The 15,272-nt window shown below is 39.3% G+C and overlaps 3 protein-coding genes across 3 annotated transcripts in view; 1 reads left to right on the top strand and 2 right to left on the bottom strand.

Annotated features, from left to right (window-relative positions):
- Window positions 1-15,272, bottom strand: part of LOC101081161 (olfactory receptor 51H1-like) — a 309,613-nt gene that overhangs the window by 62,885 nt on the left and 231,456 nt on the right. The gene's annotated exons all lie outside the window — the stretch shown is intronic.
- On the top strand, window positions 1,140-2,108 carry LOC101091397 (olfactory receptor 51S1). Its single transcript, XM_003992796.3, has one exon. It carries the CDS (start codon window positions 1,140-1,142, stop codon window positions 2,106-2,108), a length of 969 nt encoding a protein of 322 aa, XP_003992845.1.
- Window positions 6,913-10,289, bottom strand: LOC101091143 (olfactory receptor 51A7-like). The gene has a single exon (XM_003992795.2). It carries the CDS (start codon window positions 7,870-7,872, stop codon window positions 6,913-6,915), a length of 960 nt encoding a protein of 319 aa, XP_003992844.2. The 5' UTR covers window positions 7,873-10,289.

Below are 15,272 nucleotides of genomic sequence, written 5' to 3'. Positions count from 1 at the left end.
AAACTGATGTAGGGAACCAATGTATGTTCCCTTTTTTTCTTTCTTTCTTCCTTCTTTTTTTTCCCCTTTTGTCATTGTGATTTTCCCACCACTGTCTCCTAACTGAGGAAGCTGGAAGAACTTTTAAGATGCATTTGTGAAGATCTTTTTGGGATTATTTGAATTTAAAATAAATGGGACATAAGAGTAGAGATTTCCAGGATAAGATGAATATAGAATGAGCTAGAAGATATATTTGTAATTCATTAGTCCACAGAGTTAAAAGTCATAAGACTAGATACTACCACTGAAGAAAAAGAAGAGGTCCAAATTAAGATCTGTCAAAAATGTCAATATAGGGGTGCCTGGGTGGCTCAGTTGGTTAAGCATCCTACTTCGGCTCAGGTCATGATCTCACAGTTGGTGAGTTTGAGCCCCACGTTGGGCTCTGTGCTGACAGCTCAGAGCCTGGAGCCTGCTTCAAATTCAGTGTGTCCCCCACTCTCTGCCCCTCCCATGCTCATGCTCTATCTCTCTCTGTCTCTCAATAATAAATAAACATTAAAAAAAATTTTAATGTCAGTATATACCCTGAATGGGACACAGCAAGGTGAACTAAGTAATTAACTTCAAAAGGTAAACTTAGAAAGAACAGGAGAAACTGGATTTGCAGCAAAGTTCATTGAGAAATACATCAGTTTAGGAAATATGAGTGCCCCTTGATTTAATACTAAAGGTGTAAAGGGTGACTTTATTAAGAGCACTTAAAGGGAACTGAAGTCAGAATGCCTGGAGTTGAGGGGAGCAGAAAAAGTGTTTATAAGAGTATAGACCCTCTCACAGATGTTTGCCATTAAGGGAGGGCTATGAGTTAGGAAAAAGCTGTAAGAAAAGCAGGGTTAAAGGAAAGTGGAAAAACAATTTAGGGAGAGAAACAGATTTGAGGACAGCTTTAGAAAAATTGCCAAGACATGGGATGACTTTGGCATAGATATTAGAATGTCTGTGTGTTCTGGGAGGGAATGTGAAAGCCAGTGTGTGCTGGGGGCTGGGGAAGGAGGCAGGCTGCTTTAGATAGCATTATGCAAATGTGTCAAAAGATTAAGTAAATCTTTCTAATCAGTTTTCAGGTTCCAGACTTCAAAGTGGGATCCTGAACTATGTCAACATTCCCCAATCAGGCAGCCCCCAATAACACTTCAATGGCCCCCACCTTCTTGTTGGTGGGCATGCCGGGTCTGTCAGCTGCACCCTCCTGGTGGACAATACCACTCATCACAATGTACCTTCTCTCTGCCCTGGGCAATGGTACTATTCTCTGGATCATTGCCTTGGATTCCACCCTGCACCGTCCAATGTACTTCTTCCTCTTCTTGCTTAGCGTGTCTGATGTTGGCTTGGCCACAGCCCTGATGCCCACCCTGCTGGGTCTTGCCTTTGCTGGCGTTCATGCTGTCCCTGCTTCGGCTTGCCTCCTACAGATGTTCTTTGTCCACATCTTTTCTGTCATGGAGTCCTCTGTGTTGCTCGCCATGGCCTTAGATCGAGCACTAGCCATCTGCCGCCCTCTCCACTACCCAACGCTCCTCACCAATGATGTCATTAGCAAGATTTGCCTGGCTATTGCTTTCCGATGCCTGGGTCTCCATCTGCCCCTGCCATTCCTCCTGGCCCACATGCCCTACTGCCTCCCACAGGTCCTGACCCATTCTTACTGCTTGCACCCAGATATAGCCCATTTGGCCTGCCCTGGAGCTTGGGGTGCAATCTATAGCCTCTTTGTGGTTCTGTCAGTTATGGGATTAGACCCTCTGCTTATTTTTTTCTCCTATGGCTTAATTGGCAGAGTCTTGCAAGGTTTGGGATCCAGTGAGGATCGCTGGAAGGCTGGCCAAACCTGTGCTGCCCACCTCTCTGCTGTGCTCCTCTTCTACATGCCCATGATCCTTCTTGCCCTCATTGACCATCTTAGAGTGCCAATACCTCAGCCTGCCCATACTCTTCTCTCCTATGTCCACTTCCTGTTTCCTCCATTGATAAATCCTATTCTCTACAGTGTCAAGATGAAGGAGATTAGAGAGAGAATAGTCAAGAGACTACAGCCCAGGAAGGTGGGTTGTGCTCAATGAAGAGGATGCCCCTCCACAGTTGGTGGCTTAAAACTACCTGATACAAAAGTAGTTTTTCCATGATGAAGAACTCAGTTCAAAATGCATGAAATGGTCACTCAGGCACACATAAGCACATATACATGGATGTATCTGCCTGTCCTTGCAAGTGTGAATGTGTCTATTAAGGTAAACTTACAAGCTCCAGAGAGTGACAGTGGTCTACCCACTGTTACACTACAGATCGTGGCATAGAACGTCCAGGATCTAGGTCATGTCACAACCACCCAAGGGTGTGTCTGTTGTTGTTTTGTTTTTGTTAATTTCCCCACCACATCTGTACCCTAGTGCCTGAGGAAACTGGAGGAGTTAAACAGTTACACAGCAGAGAAATGAGAACACAGAAACCTTCCATGGCACTCTACGTGTGTGTGTGTGTGTGTGTGTGTGTGTGTGTGTGTGTGTGTGTGTTTGTACATTGCTTTACGGATCTTTTTATGGATTTTGATATATGTGTCATGGATATAATCACATATCACTGATCTGTTAGTGTAGGCTCATAGTCTGACTTGTTAATATGTGGTATAAAGTGATCCCCCTCTCATGAAACAAACAAGAGCTTTGGAATCCTAACAAGAATTACATTATTTTTATAGATTAAGTGTAAGCTAACATTTATGATGATAAACTTTCACACCCAAAAATATATGATAGATGTTTCACTTATTAATACCTTTTTAAATTTTTCAATAAAATTATTTGTTTAATTAAATTTATTTCTATAGTTTTTAATTATATGATTTTGTTGCTCTTATAAATAAAATAATTCTCTATTCTATTTCCACATCCATAATGCTAGATTGGGGAAAATCATTTTTTACCTTGCATTAATACATATTTTACCAAATTATCATATGAATTATATAGCTTTTTATTTTTGGATTTTACTTATATTTATCATATATAAGTAAAAATAGGTGACTGGTAGGTTTTTCCTACTATTCATACAACTTATTTCATTTTACTTTATTTAACTCATTGGAATCTCCAGCCTGTTATGAAAGAATAACAGTGAAAGTGAACGCTCAAATCTTGTTATTGATTTTAACAGAAGTGGCATTAGTGGTTCACTTATTAGAACAATGGTTGGCTGCAAGATCTTTGGGTAATTTGTAAATATTCAAATAACTTATGTGTATTCCAATTGTATTAATTTTTAATAAGCTTACTCAATAAACCCTATTAAGTGCTTTTTCAGCATCCACTAATATAACTATAATTGTCTGCTTTAATGTGTTGTTCAATTTTCTGATATAGAAACATCTTTTTTCTATTGTGATTATAGAAAAATGCATTCTAAATGAAAGTAGCAAATTGGATCCACTTAGTGCCAAAACAAGAACCCATACTAATCTATCAGGATACATTCCAGCAAGGCAGAACAGTTATATCCTCATCTGATACCAAGTTTCTCTGCAAGGTATATTATATATCCTCTTACTAAATTAGTATTTCCATTTCACAAATGAGAATACTGCGACTGAGGATTTCAGAATGTTTAAAGTATATAAAATTAGTTGCAAAGGCAGCATTTATTTTCAGATTTGCTTAATAAAAAGCCCCTGCTATAAAATACTTTTTTTTTAAATTGTTGAACAGAGAAACAGCTTGGTCTTGAGGCAACAGTAATGGGGTCTCTGAGAAACCCTGCTTTTCCCAAAGTTTACCATTTCCTCCTCCCTGCTGCACCCACCCCCAGAGTCTCATTTATTTACTGACAGCAGAATGATGTAAACAGTTTGAAGTCCCACAAGCCTGGTTTTGAATTCTCACTTCACTACTTCCTGTGTCATTTGGCAACAGCTGTTCTTATGTTTACAAAATACGTATAATAAGGATTGCATGAAATCACGTCCCTTTATCATAGTGTCTGAACATAAGAGATATTCAATAAATCATAGTTACTTGGAATTAATGAAGTCAAAAATAACTGTAGTTACACCTTGTATGTATATTCAATGTGAATAAAGAACTTTACAGGTGGAAGATTCTTTCGGCTGATACAACCTCATTTTAGAGAAGGAAAACTGCAACTTGGGATTTGCTGAAAGCACTTTTGCATGGACCTGTGTAAGTCAGGGAAGATGAACTAAACCTCTGTGTTTAGTAGTTCAGGGAACACAGAACTCTTTCACGGCAGGGGCTCCACTGCTCTCTCCTGGTCAGGGACCACATCCACTCAATTCTGTCAGTTTTCAAGTGCCAAGTGCTTGGTATTACCACTCTTGGCCAGTCAGGGGCACTGTTGTCTCTGCAAATCACCTGACAGATTTGAAGGAAAATCTTTCTCCTCTAACAGCACACAGGGGCATAAGAGGTATTAGCAGGAATGTTTACAATTGTAAATAAAATGTAACAGTGATACAGAGGAGCTGATTGAAACTGAAAACCAGGAAAAGCTTTGCAAAATCCAGATTTCTGGGTTGGTCCCACTGCTAAACAAAGCTTAAACAAAGACTCCAGACCTGTAACCTGTGAGAGAGAGAGAGAGAAAGAGAGAGAGAGAGAGAGAGAGAGAGAGAGAGAGAGAGAGAGAGAGGTGGGGATGAGGATGAGAAAGCAATTAATAATTCATTAATGGGAGTGTGCCTGGGTGGCTCAGTCAGTTGAGCATATGTCTCTTGATTTTAGCTCAGGTCATGATCTCAGGGTTCATGGGTTCAAGTCCTGCGCTGACAGTGTTGATCATGCTTTGAGTTCTCTGTGTCCCTTTCTCTCTGCCCCTCCCCTTCTCACACTCTCTTATGTGCGTTCTCTCTCTCTCTTTCCCTCTCTCTCAAAAATAAATAAACATAAAAAAAAGAATTTGTAACAGGGATCTTAAGTTCAAATACCTAGAAGAACAAGGTCATAATAGCAGTAAGTGGAGCAAACACATACTCAGACTGTGAGTAGTGGGGACTGTATAAGGGCCAACACTTCTCAGTGTGTTCCTACTGAGTTTTTCCATGTGGGAATGTAGGCCTAGTGTTGCCATATCTTCCTACTTTTAAGATAACTCATAAATCTCTATTTTTTTATATGAACTCATCTAAACACCATCTTGTCTAAACAAATCCGTCTGAAGACCATATTTGGATTGTATGGCTCTTAAAAAGATTAACATATTAATTCAGACAATGAAGAAAGAAGGAATTATCTTCTTTAATTTAAAAGTAAATATGAAATGTAATACACAACACATAGAAAGTAATTTTCTCAAGGTCACATAGCCAGGAAATGGCAGAGCTGAAACCAGAGGACTGAGTCTTGACCTCAGTCTTGAGCTTTTTTAGTCATCTTGCCACCTCCCTTGCAGGACTAAGTTATCACACTAAATGGTTTAGAGGACATGTTATCCCTGATAGGGTCTTTTTACCCTTTCTTCTATGGGTTGGCTTCTAAATCCCCTGTCTGGAGTTATGTTATTTCTCATTGATTAACAGTAACCCTGGACTCTGATCCCCTAAATCAAGGTGGCATCGTCCTTGTAGCTCCTAAAGCTTCTTTGTTGACACTTTCTTAATAGGATGTCTTTAAAGGGCTCTAATCTGGCTCCATTTACAGGGCCAGGAGATGATAGGTGGATACAGGGAGGCTTGGATAAGAAACTTGTTTCAAGGTCTGTTTGGCCACAGTGGTGCAGATTCTGTGTTGTGGCTTGACAGCTATTATTTTACCTAAAGGCATTATGGGCTGCCCTAAATTCTGTCTCTCACAAAGGACCCTTATATCTCTTGACAATGTTAACTCCCTGGTAAGAGGTGCAGAAAGTGCAGAGGTGAGTTGAGTCTAGGTTACGACTTCCCTGATTCACCCCTGAATTCCCACCCCAGCAAAACTTTGAACTATTCTTCAGTTCAAATTGATATACATCTACCAAGTGCATACTATAAACAAGGAATTTTATTGTGAGGAGACTTCTAAAGTTGAATAACTCACAACTCTTTCGTTGTAGAAATTCACAATGTAGTCCATAAGAAAGACATATGTATGATGTTGGAGATGTCTCTGGGTCTCCGTCCACTGTGCTCCAAGGACTCAGCCCCTTGCTTTTACTACAAATGTTGCCAAATGCCAATGACCACCTATAATTTCCTCCTACAATTTCCCCAATTTGGCTTCAGCAGAAGACATACTCTCTAGGTTCCCTTTTCACATTGCCCCAAAAAGGTTTTTTTTTCAACTCAAACATTAATGTTCATACAAATCATCTAAGATCTTGCTAAAATGCAGATTCTGACTTAATAGGCTTGCAGCTAGTTACTTTCCAGGTGAAACTGCTGCCACTGAACATTCGACCACACTTTAAGTAGCAAGGAAAAAAACATACTTAAGCCAACTTAGACACATTATAAAGGGCTTAATGTAAATCACAAAAAAGGAATTAAATAAGGGAAGCAAATATGAAGATGCTAAGTTGCTCCAAAACCTTCCAGAGTTCCACCCACCACAGTTTAGGGCCACTGATCATACTTCCTCCTTAGAAGCTCCTCTGGATTCTTGCTCATAATTCATACCTGAGGATAGATGCCATCAATCCCCCAAGCAATAACAAAAGCATTCCTACATACTCTATGAAATGCAGGCCTCCTCTTCCCTAAAAGCAGATTTGCTGTGGTATATCAGGTCCCCTTTAGGGATTGATTAATTGATTGATTAACTAATTAATTAATATCATTTAAGGGCTATGAAGTAAAAGGAAATATCTCCTCTTTGGAAGAAATATTGCCCTGCTCCTAAGACAATTTATTGTAGAGAAAATGGAACTTCTACCTCTGCCCCATCATTTAGACTTTAGACTCAGTTTTTCCAGGACTTTTACTCTAATCTGCCAACTTTTTACACAATACACAATGGGATTCATCAAAGATGGTACCAACAAGAATGCATCAGCTATCAGAATCATAGCCAAAGGGGATTTATGCTTGGCAAAGTGATGTATGGTAGCCAAGGTGATGATGGGCACAAAGAAGATGAGCACAGCACAGATGTGGGACACACAGGTATTAAGAGCTTTAAGTTGCTCCCCATGGGATGCAATACCCAATACAGTCTTCAGGTTGAACACATAGGAAACAGCAATGAAAACACTGTCTGACATCATGCAGAGTGCGACAAACAGACCATAGTAAAAGTTAACCCTATTGTCAGAGCAGGCCAGTTTCATGACATCCTGGTGGAGACAGTAGGAGTGTGAGAGCAGGTGTTTATTACAGTATCTGAGTCTATTTAAAGTGAAAGGAAGAGGAAGAACTAGTAGAATGCTTTTAATATCAAATATCAGTCCACGATGCAAAATTCTGGAGCTGGTAAGAATGGAATTATACCTCAGAGGGTTGCAAATGGCTGGAAAGCAATCAAAGGATATGATCAAGAGCATTGAGGATTCCATGCCTGTGAATCCATGGATGAAAAATTCCTGGGCAATACATGCATCAGCAGAAATCTCCATGGCATTGAACAAGAAGATCCTCAGCATAGAGGGAAGAGAAGAGAAAGACAAGCCCAGGTCAGATAGGGCCAGCATGGAGAGGAAATAGTACATAGGCTCATGCAGGGAAGACTCTGTCCTGATGACAAACAGGGGGGTGCAGTTGCCCAGGATGGCCAGGAGGTACATAAAGCAGATGGGGATGGAGATCCAAATGTGTACACTCTCAAACCCTGGGATCCCAACCAACAGGAAGGTGGAGATTTCAACTTCCGAGGTATTAAGAGAAAACATCACAAATAGGTCTTTCATTTATATGCTCCTGGTAGATAAATAACATCAACAACAAATTCTCTTAGTTGTGTGTACTGAACACAATTAAGTTCAGTTGTCAGTTAAATTAAGTATAGCTCATCCTTAGGTATCAAGCAATAATGTAACTTTTTCTATATAAAGAAAAATACAGAGTCGATTTAAATAGTTTCTTCATAATATTCATTTGAGACCTTCAAGTCTACCTTTGTTCCTTATAGCTTGGAAGCAACAAGGTGTTTGATAACCTTTTTAAAAAAACACCACTTTTTAAGATTTATGCATCAAGTAAACTAAGTTGGAATATATTGCAATCTGGAAAATCTATAACATCTTGGATGTGGTCACTGCTCATATATTCATACAAATCACAGATGCTATAGTAGCAGGAGTTAAAGGAGGCCTAACATATTATTGTTCATGATACATGTGTGTGAAAATATAAAATTGACCTACCACAGAGTTTGGGAAACTAATTTGCAGAGCCAAATTCAACCTGTGAGAATTTAAAAAATATTTTAAAGTGTTGTATCAAAAGGAAAAAAAGAAGAAAAAACACATAGGACAGAGACAAATACGTGGCCTGAAAAGTCTAAAATATTTACTTCCTGGCCATTTACAGAAAAAGTTTGTTGACCCTGGTACTAGAAAATTATGCATACAAGCACACATGTGTGTGCACATGTGTGTACACACAAAAAAAATCACAGTAGAATGAGTATGGTGGAAATGGAGTATGTGTCAAAGGGAACTTCAAATTTAAGAGTAATGTTTTATTTTTCATTTTTAAGAAGCCAATAACACATGAAGCAAATATAAAAAAATGTTTTAAATTTTCCCATCAGAACTTTGGAAATGGAGGGTGATGCTCAGTACTTTCTTATATTCTTTTAATTCTACCCCCTCCTAATTGTCTTATACAACACCACTTCCAGAACCATAAATCACCAAGAGATCTCCAGGTTGAAACACTATATGCCAGCACATTACTGTAGCCTGAAGCAGTCTGAGTGAGCACAGCACCGCAGGGAGCAGAGGAAGGACTCCTCGGACACCAGCTATCATCCCCTAAGTGGTGAGCTTCCAGCTAGAAGACCACAAGAAGCGGTGAGAAGGGAATGGCCAGGCCACAAGTATTTGTCCTTTCATGGAGGGTTTATGAGCATTTCCTGGCAAGGGTAGAGAAAGAATGAATTGTATCCAGATGGAAGAAATTACAAGGTGAGGGGTGGAAATAGCACTGAAGAAGGGGAGGACACTTACTAGTCTTTTTCTCTGCTACTAAAATTTTAAAGGACCTTTGCCTCCACTTGACTCAAGATAGGGACTGTAAGGTTTGTGGTGTGTAGGGTGTGTCATATGGAGAAGTGATGAGAACATATTTCAGTACTGAGTGTCCATTTCACCTCAGTCTTTCAAATGTGGTGGGTTTCCTTGTAGTGAATAACATATGACAGCTGTCATCTGTAGGTGTTTGAAACACTCACATTGGTTCCATTCAATCGCTAGTGGCCCCGTTCAGAATGGCCATGGTTCTTGTCCTTCTTTCCTTGTTCTTGGATTTCTTTTGGCTTACCATTTCTCTTGGCTATTCAATGTCTACCTTTTAGATTGCTGACCAATTCAGGTTCTTACCTCTGGTATTTGGACTTGATCCTGCTCATGTTCTTGGTGTCAGCATCACTCACACCTTGGGTAACCCTCCTTTTAGCAGCTCTAAACCAGAAAAACCCCAATAGTGCATGTGACACTCGGCTCTTGTCAGGGGAATGGGATTCACAGGGAGAAAGGTGATAATACACTATCCATTCTTGTTCAAAAGGTGACCTTAAAATGGTCATTTCTAAGATTCCATGTCTGAGTTATTTTTTGAAAATCTGCCAGCCTAAATCAAGTAACTAAACAAATTAGTTACTACTGGCATCATTGTCTTTTCAACTGTGTCCATCATGCCAATATAAAGATGTACCCCATCCCACATATGTTCTCTAATCTTTTCAGCTTTCAATGCTGTCCCAAATGCAGCTTGATCTCTTAGGCTGAAGAAGCCATGAAGCATTTTACCTACAACCATTTCAAAGCCATAAGGTTGAACTCTATAAATTTCAGAGTTTTCATTGGGAAACATAAAATAAACTGAGGGAAATTCAATTTGAGTCTCTAGGACACCTACTAGGCTCCTGGGTTCCTTACCCCAGAGCAAGGGTGAAAAGCTTTCAAATTCTTCCAGGTTCTATAACTTCTCTGCTCCAGCACCATGTTGGGAATCCATATCCTTATATATACCCTCGTACTCTTCCCTAGCATAGGCACATCCTCCTGAGAATTAACAGACACCTACTCCCCTAGGAACAATGACTCTCTAGCTTCATTACATCTATCTATAACCTGCTCTCCCAAGAAATGCAGAGAGCAGGCTCAGACTCACAGTTGTAGATTTAATTAATGCTTGAGATGTTGTTCCTACATCAGGTGTAGACTTTGAGGACAGTTTGTCTCAGACATTGGTAAGGTCACCTATATCCAGTTATGGCTCCAAGATTAAGTGTAGGCCTTAGTAAACTCAATCTAAGACTATCACAGACCTTATGTGGAATTGTACCAACAGATATTTTCTGTTTGGTCATCACAATGTCTACTTTTATTTTAAATGTGAGTGGATTTAGGTAGGTCACAAGCTCTCAAATTTATCATTGACTCCTTTCTTCACTGTCTTATATCCAGTCCCTTCATATTTATCAGCCATTGAAGGCATTTAATCTCACATAAGAGAAAGAAAAGCCCAGAATCACAAGCATTCTGGTATCTTAGGCCCTCAATTTCAGAAGAACTATCAATTTTTATTCAGCCTCAACTTTGAAAATTGGAAATAAATAAAAAGTATAATTCTGGTGCACGTTGTAGGAGGACATGTGGTTCTCAGAGAGAGAACAGAAAATTAGATCTAGCAAACACCTTTGACTTGAAACAAAGTAACGACAGATAAATGAACCAATTTGCATAGACCAGCAATGATCACATTGGTCTTCAGGTTAATATAAAAGAGGATGTGCTAGAGGTAAGAGCTATAGTCATCAGAGTAGGTCAGGCAGAAAAGTGGAGAAAAGAGGGCTCTAACCTATTCATATTGATTTTCCACATTTCAAAATATATATTATAGTCAGAACATTAGATGAAGTAAAATAAATTCTTATGCTTAATCCAGCATCTATCTAGGATCATAATGGAGTTACATGGTTCAATTATGTCTACATCCTCCCATTGTTCCTTGACATATATCTGCATCATTCTGAGTTGAACACTCTTTGATCTGTAGGTCCAGAAAGATTTAAGATCACCAGGAAGAAAAGCAGCTGGAACTAGAAAAAAATTAGTGCTTTGTTCTTTTCAGGATGCATGGCATTGAGAACTCTGTCCTTAGAAGGGCTAAATTTAGGTAAAAGGCAAATTTACCTAAGAAAATATAGGTGAAAAATTAAATAAAATGTATTATCTTCCTCCTGCTTTTCATTCTCCAATTCAAATTGCTGCCCCAGCCCCTCCTTCTCCATTTCTTCCCTTCTTTTTTCCTCTTTTTATTGTTAATATGACAATTTTAATGTAAAAAGCTATGAATTATAGGGAATTTATATTCCCTATAAAAGGAGTTGCTCTTGAGGTGCCTGGGTAGCTGAGTTGGTTAAGTGTCCAATTCTTGATCTCAGCTCAGGTCTTGATCGCAGGGTCATGAGCTCAAGCTCCACAGCCCAACTTAAAAAAAATAAAAGGAGTTTCTCTCAGTGGCCCTCTCTGAGACCACTTCTATGTGCTTAATATGCTTGTAGAAATTTCCCTATTGTCCTGGATCTGACTCCATCCTTTCTAAAACATTTAGCCCATGAAAACCCTTTTCTGAACCATTTCCCTTCTCTACCTGAGGTTAAAAAAGGTAAAGAAATAGAAGTTGGTAAGTATGACACCAACTGATTTATAGAATTAAATGGAGAGTAGATCTTGTACCAGAAAAGAACAAGGGGACTTTTCAACAGGAGAGATGGCTCAAAGCTCACTCAGAGGCAACCAATCTCCTGTCAGTCTACAAGCTCTCCAGGCCAGAACATCAGGATTTGAGTTTATGTAGTGAATCAGCTTCTTATAGTGAACCACTTCAAATCCTTTGACCTCATTGTCCTGTCACTGTTGCAACAACTGGGCTCACCAATCATTGGCTGGCTTCACACAGGGAGAACATGATAATCCCTTGCCTTAGGCCTGCACTGTGCACCTCTTTATTCTTGTCCCAGGACTGACACCAAGTCATGACACATTCTCAGATACTCACTTGGTGTTCATACATGTGAGAAAGTATGATGGAATTAACAGCTCATAGGATAAACTTTGACCAATGGTAAATGTGATCCAATGGATAAATGTTCCCCTCCTTATTTTCCTGGATTGACTGTCATGAGACATATTTGATAAGGCTTCAGAGATGGGTCTGCAGGAATGGTCAATAGTCGTCCATAATGATGTCTGGCTCATTCTTGATTTACCATCTCTCAGCTCCAAAGTGACTTTTGCCTACTCTATGATGATGGTGTTGGACTCTGTAAATATTTCTCTTTTGTCAGCTGGCACATTATTAAGACTGGTTAGTGGAAAGTAGTGGAGGAACACTGTAGGGAGAAGGGGTTTTCTCTTCTTGGTTTCTGTGTGGCTTGTTGGCTGGATTCCCACAGAACATGTTGTTTTTCCATTGCTTGGCACTGTGTGATTGCTTCAGTGCTTGGTTTCAGTGGTGCACGGTTTCTTCCAGGATTAGCCACTGAGCTTGTTCTCCAGCTATTCACTGGGAGAACAGTGACATAACCAGAGGCCCAGACAGTATGGAGCAGCACTCTAGCTGAAGGAGAATCTCCTACATCTTCTCTTTAGCCCTGGGTATGTGTATATAAATTAGGGCAACATAGGGCTATCTAGTTAGCAAGCTGGCCACCCAACCCTCATCCCAAAAGCGCAGCCTGGAGCTACCCCAGCCTGAGCCTCACATGGAAATGTATTATAATCTTATAAAGGGTACTCTATCCATATCCCAGTTCCAGCAGTGTCCAGCAGTCATAAGCTTGTCTGGCACCTAGAGTTCAGAGAGTTGGCACCTTCCTTGGAACTCCCAGAGGGAAGATTTTTTGCAAGCTTCATCAATAGACACCTTATAACTTCACAAGCTTACAGCAAAGAAAAGAGGGCTCTTTCTTGAATGTTCCATCTCTACCCTAGGAGGGGTGGTTACTCCTTATATCCTCTTCTCATCTTTTAACTCTTACTAGCCAACTTCCCTGCTAATCTACTTCCCTGTTAATCTACTTCTTTATTAAACTTTTTCTTCTCAAATAATTGTGTGGTCTCTGTCTCTTGATTGGATTCTGGATAATACAGTGTCCAAGTCAATAATAAATTTTTGTATCATCTCATTGTCTTTCCTTTTTTGACATCAGCTATCCCTCACTCATGCTCCCTGGAATCACATTATAATAGCATGGTCAACTGACAACTAAGGCTCTATTGCCAGTGGTCAGTGGGCTTACAATGATTCCTGAGATGCAATGGCATCAAAATTACTATGACTGTCACTTGTGGTTGGTTGGATGAGATTCAGGTGTAAGGGAGATGTTAGGTTACATGGTGACTATGGACATTGAATCCAATCTCTCATTTTTACCTAAAAAACATTAACTATAAAGATTATGAGATGGGATAACTGCTGTGTATCTGCATTAGAAACCTTAAATAGAAAATGATTAGATTAGGACAGCCAATTGAGAACTCAGGACTTGCTGTGAAAGTCAGAATGCCCCCTATAGGAACATTTAAGGAAATCTTTATCTCCTTCAGCCAAAGATCATATACTTCTAAAAATCCAGCACATGATTTAACTGAAAGAGTAACAGAACTGCAAGGCAAATTGAATGCTCAGTTTTGATAAATCTTCTTTTATAAAGTTGTAACACTGAAAAATACTGGGAATAAAAAAATGGGGAAGTGGTATGATCCTCACTGCTGGGATATTAACATTTGAGTGTATAAGCCTAAAAATCTTGGAAATTTTGAATATCCCATGTTAGCCAAAGGAGTTCCCTTCTCATGAGAAGATTTACAGATGATATTTATTTTACCTTATACAGAAACCTTACAAAAACCAAACCTGAGGACAATGCTTTACAATGCTTTTCCTATGCAAGATCTTGCCCCATCTCTTCTCACTGTACCAAAGACAATAACCAGTCTGATTTCAGTAAAGCTTGAGCAGGGAAATGTTATTAACATTTGGGGAGAAAATAGTTTAACCAGTGACATCATTGCAAAGCCTACCTGATTGTACTAACTAGAATCAAATGAATACCTATAGGAGTATATCTCGAAGGTATTAGATGTAAGTCAGCAGAGGAAGTGGCTAGTGACATAAATATTAATTAAGATAGAGAAGAATTTGACACAAACAATTTGACATTATTGACAGAGGATACTCATCTATGATTTGAGGTTTAACATTATATCAAGGATACCTAGCAACTGTGATAATGCACTGCTGGGATGGTTGATTGAAATTTGAACATGATGATTACCTATAGCAAATTAGATAGAGATGTCAGATCTTCTTGGCAAAATATAGACTATAGAAATCTCAAAGAGGTAGACATGTTAGAACGGATTTATCACGTAGGACCAGAGAATTTATTACATGATTATTTTCTCTGGGAGAAAAGAGAGGACACTCCTTCACTAAGGCAATAAAGAATGCATTTGTAAGAGGGTATTTGGTATCTTTGAATAGTTCAGTGATTGCTATGCTCTGCAGCCTAGACTTGGCAATGAAATCTGCCCCTGTGGAACTGGCCTCCCTACTGACAATGAAGATGAAGTGATCCTGAGACACATGGAAGGACTTAAAATCATAAGGTAAATATAATTACTGTAAAGAATAGCAAAGGTAAAATATAATTACTGTAAAGAATAGCAAAGGTAAAATGGGTGACAGGACCCATAGTGACCTATTGCAATAGATGATAATATTTCTGAAGATGAGCGCAATGGACAGTAACTGGGTGCTAATTGACATGCATTTAAAATAAAGAGCTTCTGAGCATCGGGCTGACATCAACCACCCTAATAGGAAATTTAAAGATTTAAGTTGCTTCTCCTATTTAAAGATTTAAGTTGCTGCACATATCCAGAGCCCATTAACTGAACATGAATCTTGGTGTCCCTGATGAAATAACCTGCTATGCTACTGGAAACATGCAATACAAATTATCCATATCTTTTCCAAAATGGACCTATGTCCATTTACAAATGTTCATTAAGGAAAGGAGAATACCCAAAAACTTTGAGAACTATTGGATATAGGATACAGTCTCTCACTG

This window comes from Felis catus, chromosome D1 (assembly GCF_018350175.1).
Source record: "Felis catus isolate Fca126 chromosome D1, F.catus_Fca126_mat1.0, whole genome shotgun sequence".
NCBI lineage: Eukaryota > Metazoa > Chordata > Mammalia > Carnivora > Felidae > Felis > Felis catus.
The sequence above is the reverse complement of the archived record's forward strand: the minus strand, read 5'-3'. Positions and strand labels throughout refer to the sequence as shown.